The 17,626-nt window shown below is 43.4% G+C and overlaps 2 protein-coding genes across 2 annotated transcripts in view; both read right to left on the bottom strand.

The window, feature by feature from the left end:
- LOC124718985 overlaps positions 1–17,626 on the bottom strand; it is a 1,052,919-nt gene that overhangs the window by 400,799 nt on the left and 634,494 nt on the right. The gene's annotated exons all lie outside the window — the stretch shown is intronic.
- Positions 596–12,809, bottom strand: LOC124718898 (piggyBac transposable element-derived protein 4-like). Its single transcript, XM_047244582.1, has 2 exons — positions 11,961–12,809; positions 596–823 (listed from the first exon to the last, which is right to left on the bottom strand). Exons 1-2 carry the CDS (start codon positions 12,807–12,809, stop codon positions 596–598), a joined length of 1,077 nt encoding a protein of 358 aa, XP_047100538.1.

Here is a 17,626-nt window from a genome sequence, read left to right as displayed (position 1 = left end):
AGGTGCCTGCTGTGGAGGCCCATATGCAGCAACGTTTGCTGAACAGTTGTTGAGGAGACACTGTTGGTAGCTCCTTGGTTCATCTGGGACACGTACATCTATTCAGCCGTACACGTCTCCACAGCCGTCGTTGACCCCTTATATCCATGGCCCGTGGTGCTCACAGCTAACTCGTCGCCGGTTTTGGATAGCGCTGTTTTGTCATACACGGTATGTTTTAACCACGGTGGCCCGCAAACAGTTAACGAACTTAGCCCTTTCAGGAATCCTCCTGCCTTTGGACCGAAGGCAATGATCATGCTCCGTTTCCGCCTTACTGCACTGTTTTCCGCGTCCCTCCGACACACTTTATGCGACCTCCACCGCTAGTGCTGCCATATGGAATCCACGAGTGGTTACTGGACGTTGACGTCGAACATAGGCGGTGGTCACTTTAATGTGACTGGACCTTGTAGAAGCGCAGTGGAGAAGACTAGGGTTTCACTTCCTGTCTACAAAGAGGTCATCAGGAACGGAACGAGAATGGGCTCCCTCCATATGGCAGCAGCGGCTGGCCCGAAGTGTGGTGTGCAGGCGGGCGCCCACCTGTTAGCGGCTAAGTAAAGGGATGACAGCGGCGTGGCAGGCCGCGGGTTGCACAACGGCGCGTTTCGCAACGGCAGGGGCAGCCGGCGGCCGGTGGGCTGCGGCACCTGTCCCCCAAACCGTGCGGGCCGCGCCGCACCGTTACTCCGCCCTTGCGGCTCTTAATAAGGATGCGGCCGCCGTGTCGCGGATCCATCACGCTCAGCTGCCTCTCCGGCACGCCCTCCCTACGTACTCTCTGTACAAGGTGCGCCTGAACTTTCTGAGACTTTCCTCGCGTCTTCTCCACGGATTCTGCGTAGCGTCTGACGAAGTCCCACTCGCGGCAGCGGCCAGTCCGCGCACTCTTTAAGTCCGTTTTACACGAGCGACTTTCTAGTCAAAAACGACTAGTCGAAGTGAATGAGCCTTTTGTACCTGCGTGTAAATTACCAACCAATCACGACGCAACTGTGTCTATGATATCAGTGATCCATAGACTATGCCGAACGCGCAGTTATAAATTTCTGGGTATGACGCGCATTGCACATGCTGAGAAACAAGGGACTACGGCGGTGACTGCTAACACCGGAAGTGATAACCCATGCTGACCGAGCTAATTATTTTATAAAAAAAGATTTAAACTTGTCGTGTCCTTTTAACCTTTATTGCGCTATTTGCTTTGTTTTCATGACAACGGAAAAGTTACACAAGGTCCCGGTATTTTTTCCTACTAGTTGTCTGCTACAAGAGAGACGAAATATCTGAAAGAAAAAACGTATTTACGTTTTACATAGAAAAATCCCACTCTATGCGTCAGTAGAAACATAAATAGATTTAATGAGAATTATTTCAATAGTGGAAGTGTCAGAATTACACACATAAAAAAATTTTTGCATCATCCCGGTTCCCAGAACTCTTGAAGACAGACGTTGGCTGTGGATGTTGTATCACAGACACAGTCCCTTTGACTGTTCAGAGATGACACTAAACCCGCCCAGATATGTAAACAACCATGCATGAGCAGCGCCTATTAGACGGAGGGGGTCCGACAGCTGAACACTTCCAGTCATTCCACCAGGAAGGAGGTACACAGCTCGTGTTGTTTGTTGTTCAACCATGCCTAGACAGTCAGTACTGCGATTCTATTGCATCCGCATTGTTACTTCGTTTCAGGAAAGGCTCTCAACAAGGGGAGTGTGCAGGCCTCTTGGAGCGAACCAAAGCGATGTTGTTCAGACATGGAGGAGATAGAGAAGAGAGACAGGAACTGTCGACGACATGGCTCGCTCAGGCCGCCCAAGGGCTACTACTGCAGTGGATGACAGCTGCCTACGGATTATGGCGCCGAGGAACCCTGACAGCAACGGCACCATGTTGAATAATGCTCTTTGTGCAACCACAGGACATCGTGTTACGACTCCAACTGCGCGCAATAGGCTGCACGATACACGACTTCACTTTCGACGTTCATAGCGAGGTCCGTCTTTGCAACCACGACACCATGCAGTGCGGTACAGATGGGCCCAGCAACATGCCGAATAGACCGCCCAGGATTGGCATCACGTTCTCTTCACCGATGAGTGTCGTATATGCTTTCAACGAGACAATCGTCGGAGAAAGCGTTTGGAGGCAACCCGGTCAGGCTGAACGCCTTAGACACACTGTGCAGTGAGTGCAGTTAGGTGGAGGTTCCCTGATGCTTTGGGGTAGCATTATGTGGGGCTGACATACGCAGCTGGTGGTCATAGAACGCACCGTAATGGCTGTACGATACGTGAATGCCATCCTCCGTCCGACAGTGCAACCATATTGGCAGCATATTGGCGAGGCATTCGTGTTCATGGACAACAATTCGTGCCCCCATCCTGCACGTCTTGTGAATGATTTCCTTCAGGATAACAACATTGCTCGACTAGAGTGGCCAGCATGTTCTCCAGATATGAACCCTATCGAACATGCCTGGGATAGATAGCCGCGCGGAGTGGCCGCGCGGTTTGAGGCGTCAAGCCACGGACTACGCGGCCCCTCCCGCCGGAGGTTCGAGTCCTCCTTCGGGCATGGGTGTGTGTGTTGTTCTTAGCACAAGTTAGTTTAAGTTAGTTTAAGTAGTGTGTAAGTCTAGGGACCGATGAGCTAAGTAGTTTGGTCCTTTAGGAATTCACGCACATTGGGATGGATTAAAAAGGGCTGCTTATGGACGTCGTGACCCACCAACCACTAAGAGGGATCTACGCCGAATCGGCGTTGAGGAGTGGGACAATCTGGACCAACAGCGCCTTGATAAACTTGTGGATAGTATGCCACCACGAATACAGGCATGCATCAATGCAAGATGACGTGCTGCTGGGTATTAGAGGTACCGATGTGTACAGCAATCAGGATCTCCACCTCTGAAGGTCCCACTGTGTGGTGATATGGTGATACAACATGCAATGTATGGTTTTCATGGGCAATAAAAGGAGCGGAAATGAAGTTTATGTTGATCTTTATTTTAATTTTTTGTACAGGTTCCGGAATTCTCGGAACCGATGTGATGCAAAACTTTTTTTGATGTATGTATATGGTGAGAAAAATAATATTTGATGTTGTTTGGTAATCAGCTGGAAAAAAGACACAAAGGATTAAAAAAGGTGCTATTTACTGCGTTCTAGATATTGTTTCATGTGTTTGAATGTATATATATTTTATTGAGCACATAAATGCAGATTCATGTATTCTGAAATGTGTAGATGACATTTTTATTATTTTTTCAGTTCTCAGGAGTGTAAAGAAGTTACCGCAAGCCCTAAGCCAAGAATTTCCACTATCAGTTCTGCTTTGGTCTTTAATAAAAAGTATTGCTGCATTTTGTTACTATATTTCGATGTTTTCGTAAAAAGAATGATCCCTCATAAGCTCTCTTTCACTGTTCAGATACCAAACTGCACAGCGGACGGCTCTTACAACACAATCAGTTTTGGCACTGACGCGTAAATGAAAATGACTACTGCAAACAGACGACACTCACTACAGGAATACAATGCCAGGGGCGCTGTAGTACACACACTTGTCTCGAGTAGACAATGAAGACACGAAGTCGATCGTGTAAAGGGGCTTCTCTGACTTGCGGTGCGCGAGCGAATCAAAGTATTGCGCCGTAGACTTACTCGGAAACGTTCGTTGGTGGGCCCAAATTATTTCTGTGCACTGCTACACATGCTAATTAAGAATCATCAGCCATGACTTGACCCGCAAGAGAAGGTTAAAATAGTCACTTCTGTTATACACTAGTCAGTGTCGTCCAGCAATACAGCACTGAGCTCCACTAGCCGACCGCATCAGCTGTCGCTGCTTCTGCACTGACAACACAGTACTCGCACTTCCTTGTGTATTGGCTGGTCTTCCCCTCGTGACATCTGGTGCTTCATTCCGCACTACATAGCGGTGTCTTTATATTTTTGCTCAGATAGTGTATTTTGATAGCCCTTTTGTTTTGATAACCTATGAATGACTTATCTTGGTCCGATATTCAGATAAAGTGGACATATTCCCTAAGTTACCAACAATGCAACAGACGGACTCTTAGTACTCGCCCGCGACGGGTAGTCGCAGCTGCTTGTACGTGTGAGCCAGCACCGACGCTACAGCCTGAGCTGCCAACATGTGCCCACTTACTATTCTGACACAGAACCGGCTGATAATTGCAACTAGCACTTCGCTACTCGAGCTGCGAATGCCTCACTCTCCTCTTACTTTGCCCCTCTGACGGAGGACATACAGTGACGCGCCCACAGCTCTGTGGGCACCTATTATCTGAATAGCGCAGCCCGTTGCACTCTTCTGCGGCTTAACAAGCTGTAAAGAACGGGCTCATATGCTCGCACCATATCCTACAACTCACATCAATGTACAGTGTCGGCAAAAAAAATAAAATTAGGACAACTAGAAAGACTGTGTCGATTTTGATCCGATGACATCTGTGGGATGGTAAATGAACTCGTAATGGTTTCAACGTCATCCTCCAGGCAGGTGTCGTAGTGGCATAGGTACCAGAAAGCCATCCGTGTCTATCCTCTGAAAGGGAATGCCTATGGCCATAAAGTTTTGTGTGGTTTGGACGTGTGGAGGAAGCAAGCATCATGCCACGGAGACACAGTCGTGCTTCCTACAGCCAAATTAGCGAGTTTTAGAGGGGTCAAATTGTGGCCCTCCCAGTGGCAGGATGGTTGTTTCAGAGAATTATATGGGAAGTTGGACGTGCTACGTCACTTGTGCGACGATGCTGGCAACAGTGGACTTATGAACATCCTCACACCTGCACATATGCAGCGCATACGCCCTGCAGCCCATCTTATTGGAAGGGTAGCAGTGAAAGATCGTTCTTCTTACACAACACAGTCAACAGCATTGCTTCCCCACAAGTGTTGACACCAACTATTGTGAATCGGTTATTAGGAGTGGGACTACGGGCACGCACATCTCTAGCCCATGTTTCACTCACGCTACAGCATCGACGTGCACGTCAGAAGCTCAGCTGGCGGATGGTATGCCGCATCACAGTCTTCAGTGTTGAAAGCAGGTTCTGCCCGCATACAGTTGACCGTCATTCACTCGTACAGCGTAGAGCTGGTGAGCTCTGTCTGGAAAAGGGGAGTAGCCGGCCGGTGTGGCCAAGCGGTTATAAGCGCTGCAGTCTGGAACGAAGCGACCGTTACGGTCGCAGGTTCGAATCTTGCCTCGGGCATGGACGTGTGTGATGTCCTTAGATTAGTTAGGTTTAAGTAGTTCTAAGTTCTAGGGGACTGATGACCTCAGAAATTAAGTCCCATAGTGCTCAGAGGCATTTGAACAATTTGAAAAGTGCATTAGTTTAAGACACGCTGGCCCCAAGCCAGGCCTTATGGTCTGGGATGCGATAAGCTACAACTCGTGTTCACCTTTGGCGTTTGTAGAGCAAATGATGACAAGCGCTCGATACGTGCAGAATGTTGTTCGACCAGTTTTAAGGCCGTTTTTGCAGCACGGTGGTGATGTGCTGTTTCAACAGAATAATGCCCGCCCACTCTCTGTGCACGAAACTCAACGTGCTCTGCAGGACGTACAAAGATCGCCGGACTCGTCTCCAATCGAGCGTGTATGGGACACGATGTGGAGACACGTAACTCGTACGACTCGTCCGCCCGCAGCTCTTACACAGCACGCGGACTGACCGAGCAGGTGTGGAATAACACATCCCAAGACAATTATTCGTCTCCTTTATGATCGACTGCATTCCGTAGTCAGTGCCTGAATTGCTGCCCATGGTGGCTATACTAGTATTAATTTGTTTGTTTTACCAGGATCCATACATGATATCTTAGAACAGTTGAGCTATTGGTCCGCAAATGTAATCGCTCCATGTATTGTTTGTACGATAAACTTTGAGTGAGTTGGAAATCTTTTAGTGGGTTATCTAATTTTTCCTGCACTGTAGATTGATGATATGCCCTGATTACTTTCAAAGGATGTCGAAATTTTCTATTTGCAATATTTATAATTTTCAGCAAAAGAGTTTGGTAAATGGCATCATAAAAAATGAAGAAGATACAAACCAAATAGTTTTACTCTTTTCAAAGGGATTTGAGCTACAATACACTTTTATTTACAAAGATAGCTTAAACTTAAACAGGAATGTACCCTTTGGATTCCGTAGAAGCAGTGCTGTGTGTGACACGCCTTGAACATCCATCGTAATGTGATACAGAGAGCACTGCACTGTAGCTACTATAGCGCTCTAGACCAGTGGTGGTCAACATGGTCTCTACCGACTGGATGTCGAAGCTTTATTGGTGGGGGGTAGGCGGTTGGATATTTTCATAAAATATTGATATAAAGTATTTGGTAAGTAACTTGCTGTAACTCTGCTTCACAAATTTTATAAAGCGAATTTATTTCCCTACTACTTAAATCACTGTTAATGTGGGTCCGCAGCTCGTGGTCGTGCGGTAGCGTTCTCGCTTCCCACGCCCGGGTTCCCGGGTTCGGTTCCCGGCGGGGTCAGAGATTTTCTCTGCCTCGTGATTACTGGGTGTTGTGTGCCGTCCTTAGGTTAGTTAGGTTTAAGTAGTTCTAGGGGACTGATGACCATAGATGTTAAGTCCCATAGTGCTCAGAGCCATTATGTTAATGTGGAAACGGGAGGCGGTTGAAATTTTTAGTTCTAGCAGAGACACAAAAGTGGGAGGAAGTTAAAAAACGGTTGTCTACCCCTGCTCTAGACCTAAATGAACTGATAATACCTGATTTATGACCAGTGATGCAGAAAATATAGATTTAGGGCACACACATCTACATGCACATACATGCTCTGCAAGTATCATTACGGTGTATGGCGGAGGCTACTTCTAGCATCGCTCTCCCATTCGAAAATAGTGTGCGATACGAACGACTTTCTGTGAGCCTGTGTAGAAGCGCTAATTTCTTTCATTCCTCATGATTTTCGATACATAAAGAAGAAAATAAAATACCACGCTTCAGACAGAGCTGCTTCCAATCTGTCTTAGAATGATGACGACACACGTCCTATTTTATGCAGATAAATGTCACCAAATATTTTCATGTCTGTGAAATCAAGAACTTTCATAAACTTTACTCACCTGCACATCTAAAAATGTTTCGTCTAGAAAGTAATTATAATCTTTCTTATTTTTTTGTTTTTACTGTCCGTTTATTCTGCGTTTTCCCTCCTATCGTCAATCACCTGTATCTGATGCATTGTTTCCTTGCACTTACGTGACCTGGTTGCTTGTCACTGTCTTCTTGTCCGCCGTTCACATGCAGCGAACGCTACGTGTTTCTTATGACCTCGGTGTCAGTAGTAGTTTAAATCATAGCAGGCGAGGAAAGTAGCTCATATTCCGCTACACGAATGAGTTACTCTTGACACAGTATGCTCACGTAGACAGATAATAATCGCTGTTTTTCAACCAGTTAACAGGTTTTAATTGGCAACTGGCAGGTTACATTCTTTGCACCCTTTATTCTTTTTTATCTTGATCGTAGAGATGCCTAATTGCAAGGGTTCACTTGTTAAGGCCGTACGCCATGGCTACTATGGGTTAACAATTGGCTATGTCTGTTATCGTTGTCTCGGCAAATGTATTCAATCTTTACATGCTAAATTTGGAACTCGGTCTGCTGTACAGGTCTCTCGCTTTCAAATGGAGTGCCACGACGAGTTCATGTAGACCATCTGCTACTCGTCATCCATTACTACAGAAATATAATTTCCAATTTGCGTAAATCAGAATTTTGTTGTAATAAGATGTAATTATTGTCAATTATACGCCTACAGAGCACTGAAAGACCTAAGTCGAAACAAGGCCCCGGGAGTAGACAACATTCCATTAGAACTACTGACAGCCTTGGGAGAGCCAGTCCTGACAAAACTCTACCATCTGGTGAGCAAAATGTATGAAACACACGAAATACCCTCAGACTTCAAGAAGAATATAATAATTCCAATCCCAAAGAAAGCAGGTGTTGACAGATGTGAAAATTACCGAACTATCAGTTTAATAAGTCATACTTGGAAAATACTAACACGAATTCTGTACAGACGAATGGAAAAACTGGTAGAAGCCGACCTAGGGGAAGATCAGTTTGGATTCCGTAGAAATATTGGAATACGTGAGGCAATACAAACCCTACGACTTATCTTAGAAGCCAGATTAAGAAAAGGAAAACCTACGTTTCTAGCATTCGTAGACTTAGAGAAAGTTTTTGACAATGTTGACTGGAATACTCTCTTTCAAATTATGAAGGTGCCAGGGGTACAATACAGGGAGCGAAAGGCCATTTACAATTTGTACAGAAACCAGATAGCAGTTATAAGAGTCGAGGGACATGAAAGGGAAGCAGTGGTTGGGAAGCGAGTGCGACAGGGTTGTAGTCTCTCCCCGATGTTATTCAATCTGTATATTGAGCAAGCAGTGAAGGAAACAAAAGAAAAGTTCGGAGTAGGTATTAAAATCCATGGAGAAGAAATAAAAACTTTGAAGTTTGCCGATGACACTGTAATTCTGTCAGAGACAGCAAAGGACTTGGAAGAGCAGTTGAACGGAATGGACAGTATCTTGAAAGGAGGATATAAAATGAACATCAACAAAAGCAAAACGAGGATAATGGAATGTAGTCGAATTAAGTCAGGTGATGCTGAGGGAATTAGATTAGGAAATGAGACACTTAAAGTAGTAAAGGAGTTTTGCTGTTTCGGGAGCAAAATAACTGATGATGGTCGAAGTAGAGAGGATATAAAATGTAGACTGGCAATGGCAAGGAAAGCGTTTCTGAAGAAAGGAAAATTTGTTAACATCGAGTATAGATTTAAGTGTCGGGAAGTCGTTTCTGAAAGATTTGTATGAAGTGTAGCCATGTATGGAAGTGAAACATGGACGATAAATAGTTTGGACAAGAAGAGAATAGAAGCTTTCGAAATGTGGTGCTACAGAAGAATGCTGAAGATTAGATGGGTAGATCACATAGCTAATGAGGAGGTATTGAATAGAATGGGGGGAAGATGAGCTTGTGGCACAACTTGACTAGAAGAAGGGATCGGTTGGTAGGACATGTTCTGAGGCATCAAGAGATCACCAATGCAGTATTGGAGGACAGCGTGGAGGGTAAAAATCGTAGAACGAGACCAAGAGATGACTACACTATGCAGATTCAGAAGGATGTAGGCTGCAGTACGTACTGGGAGATGAAGCAGCTTGCACAGGATAGAGTAGCATGGAGAGCTGCATCAAACCAGTCTCAGGACTGAAGACCAGAAAAACAACAACGCCTACATTTCTGTTATAAGACAACTCGTTTCATTTATTCATTGCACACATGTCCGCCCCCGGTAGCTGAGTGGTCAGCGCGACAGACTGTCAATCCTCAGGACCTGGGTTCGATTCCCGGCTGGGTCGGAGATTTTCTCCGCTCAGGGACTGGGTGTTGTGTTGTCCTAATCATCATCATTTCATCCCCATCGACGCGCAAGTCGCCGAAGTGACTCTCTGTAACAAAAAAAAACTGAGTTAATAGATCAACAACGAACTTAAAAGGGTGTCTTATGACGTCCGCCCCGATCAGATAGAACGAACGAAAACGAACAAAATGAAATTAAAAAAAGAAAAAAAAGTGGCGTCAAATCGAAAGACTTGCACCAGGCGGGCGGTCTACCTAACGGAAGGCCCTCGTCACACGCCATTATTATTATTATTATTGCACACAATTTGTCACTTTATATTTCCATGTTCGTACAGCATCAGTTAATTAGCGGAATGTCGTTTTTAAAAATAGACAAGTTTTTAAATTCTCAATTTCATTACGGTTGTATCATACTCTATGGGCTATTCTCATTAGTCTGAAATTGCCTTTTGCACATGAAATATGTAACCGAGATTACAAGCTTGTGTGTGTTGTCGAGCTTAGGCCCACCTTGAAAATGCGAAAAATAAACTGAAATCTGTATTTAACCACAAATAAAATTAATGGCATACTACTACACATTCACATTTCAGCGCTCATTTTTAAGTACGATACGAACTAAGACGTTATAGACCGCAAGTACCTGAATATGAGAAATGAAACTTTAAAAGGCTTCATATGATGTTAACAAGGGGTTTGCAAAAATTGTTCAAATGGCTCTGAGCACTATGGGACTTAACATCTGAGATCATCAGTCCCCTACAACTTAGAACTACTTAACCCTAACTAACCTAATGACATCACACACATCCATGCCCGAGGCAGGATTCGAACCTGCGACCGTAGCAGTCGCGCGGTTCCGGACTGAAGCCCCTAGATCCACTCGGTCACAGCGGCCGGCCAGGGTCTAAAACTGGTTACGATTTTCATTGTGGTATTATACAGTTTTATTTTCAAATACTCAATGACTGAAATGAATTTTAGGCCCGAAATTTGAACGCTAGTACTGAAATTCATTTCTGTTTCGCAGTGAATAGGTAAAATTTTTCACGTAATTCGAAGATTGAAAAGTATTTCAACTCACATTTTGCAACGTACGGTAAGACTATACAAGTTATGAAAATAGTCTACATGATAAGAAGATTACCTTCCCCGCAGTAGTCTCATGTCGCTACATTTTGTATATATATAGTTTTCGGCAAAATACTGAGGTAATTGAACTATAGCGAAGTCTACTAGAACAAAATAAAAGTAATGCCCATCTCTTTTAACTCTTTGATGCACAGATTTTATGTTTAATTAATTTTTTAATAAAACATGCATTTTCTATGTCTGGTGGGGTTGCTAATAAAGGAAAACATGAATTAAAATTTTTTATTGTATTGATTTTGGTTTTAGATGGTGGTATATATAATATACCACCATGCCACTTAGGGCCGTACCTAAAGTTTTTGAGATATCTTGGTTTGTGCTTGTAACTCACCTTTAAATTCTACTCTAAGCAGTAATAATTAGTATAATTAATGTAAAATAATTTTATTTCTGGCAATTGGTCATTTACAATACAAAATCAAATTACAAACCTTACAAATAAAATATGTTTCTTATTCCTTTTTGTGAAAATCTTGAAAGCACCTTTTTGTTTTGCTAAGGCACAAAGGCACTTTGCATTCAGCGCACATCCAGAAAGTGCGCACTTGCTTCTTTTTTGTACTGCATTTCGCACAACGTCTGGCGGTAGTACGCTCTGGCTGGTGGGATGAATTGTCGAGACGCTGGCGTGAGGAAACATATGGCTTGTTTTTCTTTACGTGGACTTGACTCTCATGAAGTCTAGATGGCCTCAATGGTGTTTTCTGGGTTACTAAGCTTTGCAGGATACTCATCCTGAAGACTTTGGCAGTCATTTTTTCTCTATCGCCTAGTTCCTTCCAAATTATATAGCTGTTGACGATACTGACATCAAGCAGGTGAAAGAATATTCGGTGCCACCACTTTTTACTTCTCCGGCTTATTTCATATGATTTTTTCAGTTGGTCGAACTTGTCGACATTGTTCATGTGTGCATTGTAATCCATCACTGCTTGAGGACAAGGTAGCTCTATGCGTGAACCATCTCTTTCACGGCGAGTCACTGTAGTAACTTCAGGACTGTGAAAATTTGAAAGGAGATGAACAGCTCTCTTATCTTTCCACTTCAAGTAGAGGATGCCACAGTTGCTGACCCTCCAGTCAAATTCACCTCTGCTTAATTCTTTGTCTGTTTTTAATTTGGGTAAATGTTTCCTTGTTGGTTGAACTGTCCCACAGGCATATATGTTTCTCTGCTGTAAACCAGCCAACAAGTTATAGCTATTGAAATAGTTGTCGAAATAAAGATAATGGCCTTTATTTACGAGTTCAGAGGACAAACTCAGCACTACATGCTCCCCAAGGCCTGTTTGCACTGTGTCACCTACTTTTCCGGTGTAAATATCAAATTTCAAGTTGTAAGAGGTCTTGTCACACAGCATCCACACTTTGTAACCACGCTTTATGGGTTTATCTCTCATGTATTGTTTCATACTGTTGCGGCCTTTGAATTTGATCATTGACTCATCAATTGCTAGGTGTTTGCTGGGTTGGTAACACTTGGAAAAAGATTCAGATAGTATCTTGATCACTGGTCGCAGCTTGTACAGTTTGTCATAACCTGGGTGTCCTTTTTCTGGATGCAATGTGTTATCATTCAGATGAATGTTCCTCAGTAACCATCCAAACCGATTTACTGCCATCAGAGATGCAATATAACGATCATGAAGTTCTGGGGCACTAGACCAGTAGTCTCTGTATGCTGGCATACGCTTTATACCCATCAAAATGTTGATTCCCAGGAAAGTTCGTATTTCATTGTCAGTTGTTGGAGTGAAAGACTTGCCAGATTGCGTCGCATATAAATTTGTTTGGAAAACGATTAGCTGAACTAGCTCTTTTGGAAATATTTTTTCGAATATATCGATAGGTTCTGGATCATCAATGTCCCTAATAAAAGCACTTGGTCCTGATTCACTGTCGAACTGCATTCCTGAGGTAGCATTGAATTGTTGTCCCCAAGTTGGCGCTGTGTCAGCAGCGCGTTTTGGCGGAGTGGACTCACTTTCTTCCTCGCTCTCTGAAACTTCGCCTTCAGACGACACAATAGCCTCCGCAACAATGCTTGCTTCATAATCAGATTCGTCATCTGTGGTGTCAACAGTGGAATCCTCGTCTGATGGAATTTCACACAATAATCGTTCGATTTCTTCATCTCGTAAGCCTCTTCTTGACATTTTCATTTTCAAACAACAGCCTGAATCCAAGTAAAGAATACGTAAGCAAAACAAAATGGAGAAAGAGCTAAAATAAGTCACAACACAATTAAAAACTAAACTTTGTAGCGGAGGATTTCGAATTTTATACTAGGAAACGAAATGCAATAGAATACTGCTACATGCACGGTGGTACAAATAATATACCACCAAAATAAATTGTATATAAATAACGGAAGATTGTGCATATGAATGTATACATGGGTTCATACCGTAGCTGTGACGTCCAAGATATGGAAAAAACACAGGCGCAACAAGAAATTCGTTATAAACCACTATTCACACGCAAAAACCATGCACAACTCAGCACGCAGCTTTCACAGTTGTAATCTATGCAATTCTTGGCGGGAACTGATTCCTTATAGGCAGTGAGTGCCATCTGTCTGATAAGTAGAGAACTAGGTGAGCATATTAGAGTGGTGGTCGTGCAGTTAAACCACTGTGCAAAGAGCCAAGAAAATTTTCAAAAGGTGGTATACTATGTATACCACCGTGCTCCAAAGAGTTAAGGCGTATCGTGACTACGGTATCGATTCGTTTCAGTTATTCGGTGCCAAATGACACTGATTATATTGCTTTAAAATCCCGACCTAGGGTATTGTATTCTACAGGGTGTTCGTAAATTCTCTTTACTAACTTCTAGGACTGTGGAAGGGAGTAAGTACATAATATTTTGCAAGGGAACCCATGTTCCGAAACGTACAGTTCTAAGTCGGTTTCAATTTAGACGTGTACCGCGTCCATGTGTGCTGAGGGAAAGAGAAAAGTCTCAGAGCTGCTTGTCCCGGTGTGTGGTAGAGTAGTCGAATGACGTTAAGTGCGTCCGACGGCCACATGGTGTGGGGTCGTACACAAATTTTAATTTACGAGACTCTTGTAGAGAGAGAGGAAGATCTGCTGGAACGAGTGCTCACCGCTGCACTAGAAACTGAAAAGACATCAGGTGCGATGGAGAGTGTGCACCAGAACATGCTTCGTAGGCACATTGTCTTTGACACGTTTGTGGTCGCTAAATCGAGCCGCTGTCGAAATCCATCAGTACTGTTCTGTACGTACCGTATGCTGGTTTATTTTTCGTTTTGTATTAAAGTGATTTCCTGTCAGAGAGGTCACAGTTCGTTGTAATTGACGGAAAGTCATCGAGTAAAACAGAAGTGATTTGTGGCGTTCCCCAAGGTAGTGTTATAGGCCCTTTGCTGTTCCTTATCTATATAAACGATTTGGGAGACAATCTGAGCAGCCGTCTTCGGTTGTTCATCAGAAGATCAAAACAAACTGCAAAACGATTTAGAAGAAATATCGGAATGGTGTGAAAAGAGGCAGTTGACCTTAAATAATGAAAAGTGTGAGGTCATCCACATGAGTGCTAAAAGGAACGCGTTAAAATTCGGTTACACGATAAATCAGACTGATCTAAAAGCCGTAAATTCAGCTAAACACCTAAGTATTACAATTACGAACAATTTAAATTGGAAGGAACACACAGAAAATGTTGTGGGGAAGGCTTACCAAAGACTGCGTTTTATTGGCAGGACACTTAGAAAATGTAACAGACCTACTGAGGAGACTGCCTACACTACGCTTGTCCGTCCACTTTTAGAATACTGTTGCGCGGTGTGGGATACTTACCGGATAGGACTGACAGAGTACATCGAAAAAGTTCAAAGAAAGGCAGCACGTTTTGTATTATCGCGAAAGATGGGAGAGAATGTCACAGAAATGATACAGGATTTGGGCTGGACATCATTAAAAGAAAGGCGTTTTTCGTTGCGACGGAATCTTCTCACGAAATTCCAATCACCAACTTTCTCTTCTGAATGCGAAAATATTTTGTTGACACCGACTTATATAGCGAGGAACGATCACCAAGATAAAATAAGGGAAATCAGAGCTCGTACGGAAAGATATAGGTGTTCATTCTTCCCGCGTGCTATACGAGATTGGAATAATAGAGAATTGTGATGGTGGTTCGATGAACCCTCTGCCAGGCATTTAAATGTGATTTACAGAGTATCCATGTAGATGTAGAAAGTAAACACGTAATGTACCTAACTGAAAACAGATGTTAAGTTACATTTTCTTTCGCATTTTTACCTAGTAACTGTACAGCGTCACGCCTAATTAAATTCCTGAAGCAGAAGTGGGGGTGTTAAACACATCAACTCAAATCGTCGTAGAACTGGATACGTTTCCGGACATGGGTTCCTATTCAAAATATTATGTACCCATTCTTCTCTACAAGTCATAGAAGTCTGCAACGGGATTTTCCGAACACCCTCTACACGTCCAAAGATTTCCTTTGTATGAGTCTTGTCAAGCATTAAGCCGACTTTTTATGGTTCCACGCGTCAGATCAAGTCACAGGCGCTTTGCAATAGTTAAGAATTTCTCTTTTCGGATTTTCGGCCTTCGAAAAGTGAAAGGCATTTGCTTCAAATGGTAACTACCCTTGAGACGTCTGCGAGATACTAGGAAGATTACGCCCACGAGTGACAGGGCAAGAACCGCGTTTGTGACGAGGCAAATCCGACAGCGCTGGACGCATGTTCCAGGAACCGCGGCCGCGTTGGGAAACCTCGTGCGGAACGGGGAGACTCTGCTCCAGAAACCGGTCCTCGGCGCTCGCTTCAGCAAGGACACGTGGCCGGCGGATCGGCAGCAGCTGTCGGCAGCCGGCGAGGGCTGCCCGATTTGGAAACCTACTTGCAGTCAAGGAGGATCAATTCCGCGGAAATAATTGTCGTAAATCGGTAATGGAAAAGGTTCTAAGGCCAAATACCCAACAACTGTCCTCGTGTACATACGTACAGCGACAGAAAAATCATCAGACGAGCGTCGGCCGAAGAACCCGAGACAGAAGCTATCAGGCAGTCAGTCAGTAAGTGGCCACGAAAGCCTTAACAGTCTCGTGTGCGTAACTTATTTTTATCCAAAATTTGAGAAAGTATGCTAATACCGAAATCTTATCTTGAGACAGATTAGAAAACAAATAATTTATTAAGAACGTTGTAAGTGCTGTACCAGGAAACTGACTAATTGTGAGTGCCAATACCATAGTTTCTCTTTCAAGAACCATTAATAGACAGGCACATTTGTGATAATGCAAGTACAGAAAAAGTACAGTAACTTTTTAACCACGAGAGCTGTGCTCAACAAAAATAATTATTCACTTCTTTTCAATTTTTTTTACAAGAGAAAAGCATTATTAACTTCAAGGAAAAAGATCCCTCTTTATTGACTTCTATTTCTTAAGCAACTCTATTCTTGCAATCAAATGTTACAAAGTTTACTGTTTCTGTTTTGCAAAAGATTAACATGACTGGTCGTTCTGACGAAGTACGGTGTGGCATAAATCTACCATTGTGTATACTCTTACGAGTACATTAACTTCTTTCCAGTCTTCCATTTCAGACTAAGAATTTTTAATAGCTTCTGGAGATGGATGAGTATGAGATAGTTTTATCATACTGAATTTGGAGATCTAACATGCCTGAATTGACAACAATTTTCCAGCAGCATATTTAAAATCAAAGAAGTCAGTGGTATGCATTGAAATTACAATGAATGGGTTCACAACTTTAACTGACTCAACAATTTTGTGTTAATCTTCCAGGACAAATGGAAAATCTCTGTCGCAGCTCAAAAAGAGCTGTGCCCAGTAACCAAACGTTTGTGTGTTATCTCTTCAGACCATCCCAGGGTAAATGAAGGAGACCCTGACGCAAGGCACTTAGAACTAGATTTGGAAGCGCTGCTTGACACACAGATCATGCGCCGTCCGGTAACTAAAGTCTCAAACACTTTCTTCATGATTTCACACTTGCAACAAGTCTCGGAAAATGTAACAAAGTAGGGAGAACAAAATGCCACTGGAAACGCGTTTTGTGAAAAAATTGCACTTAGGGTGTCTTCCATTTCCACTCTTAATTTGTGTACTTAAAATACAGAATTTCACGATATGATGGTGAAAAACAATGAAGACTACAAGTAGTTACTCGTCTTTTTTACAGAATATGAATATATATGGTACACATCTAAACACAAATCCCATTCTACAAGCGGAACATATATTGGAGTAGAAAAGCAGGAAGACTACGCTGTAATGGCGTGCTGAAGATGAAGTCATTACACACCGAATCACCAAAGAAACTCGTATAGGGACGAGTATTCGAATATAGAGGTATGTAAACAGGCAGAATACGGCGCTGCGGTCGGCAACGCCTATATAAGACAAGTGTCTGGCCCAGTTGTTAGAAGGGTTACTGCTGTTGCAATGGCAGCTTATCAAGATTTAAATGAGTGTGATCGTGATGTTATAGTCGACGCATGAGCTGTGGGACACAGTATCTCTGAAGTAGCGATGAAATGGGGATTTTCCCGTACGACCATTTTACGAGTGTACCGTGAGTGTAAGGAATTCGGTAAAACATCAAATCTCGGATATCGCTGCGGTGGGAAAAAGATCCTGCGAGAATGGGACCACAGATGACTGAAAAGAATCGTTGAGCGTGACAGAACTGCAACCCTTCCGCAGATAGCTGCAGATTTCAACGTAGAGCCATCATAAAGTGGCAGCGTGCGAACCATTCAACGAAACAGACGGTATTGGTTTTCGGAGCCGATGGCCCAGTCGTGTGCTCTTGATGACTGCACAACACAAAGCTTTGCACCTCGCCTGGACCTGTCAACATCGACACTAGACTGTTGATGACTGGAAACATGTTGCCTGATCGAACGAGTCTAGTTTCATATTGTATCGAGCGGATGCACGCGTACGG

This window comes from Schistocerca piceifrons, chromosome 1 (genome assembly GCF_021461385.2).
Source record: "Schistocerca piceifrons isolate TAMUIC-IGC-003096 chromosome 1, iqSchPice1.1, whole genome shotgun sequence".
NCBI lineage: Eukaryota > Metazoa > Arthropoda > Insecta > Orthoptera > Acrididae > Schistocerca > Schistocerca piceifrons.
The sequence above is the reverse complement of the archived record's forward strand: the minus strand, read 5'-3'. Positions and strand labels throughout refer to the sequence as shown.

Bases quoted from the DNA above. Each gene is read 5' to 3' on its own strand.
- LOC124718898 (XM_047244582.1), bottom strand. From the start codon at position 12,809: ATGTCAAGAAGAGGCTTACGAGATGAAGAAATCGAACGATTATTGTGT. The intron at 824-11,960 runs GTAGGTGACACA...CACCTTGTACAG, and splicing joins TTGATATTTACACCGGAAAA to AGAGTACGTAGGGAGGGCGT.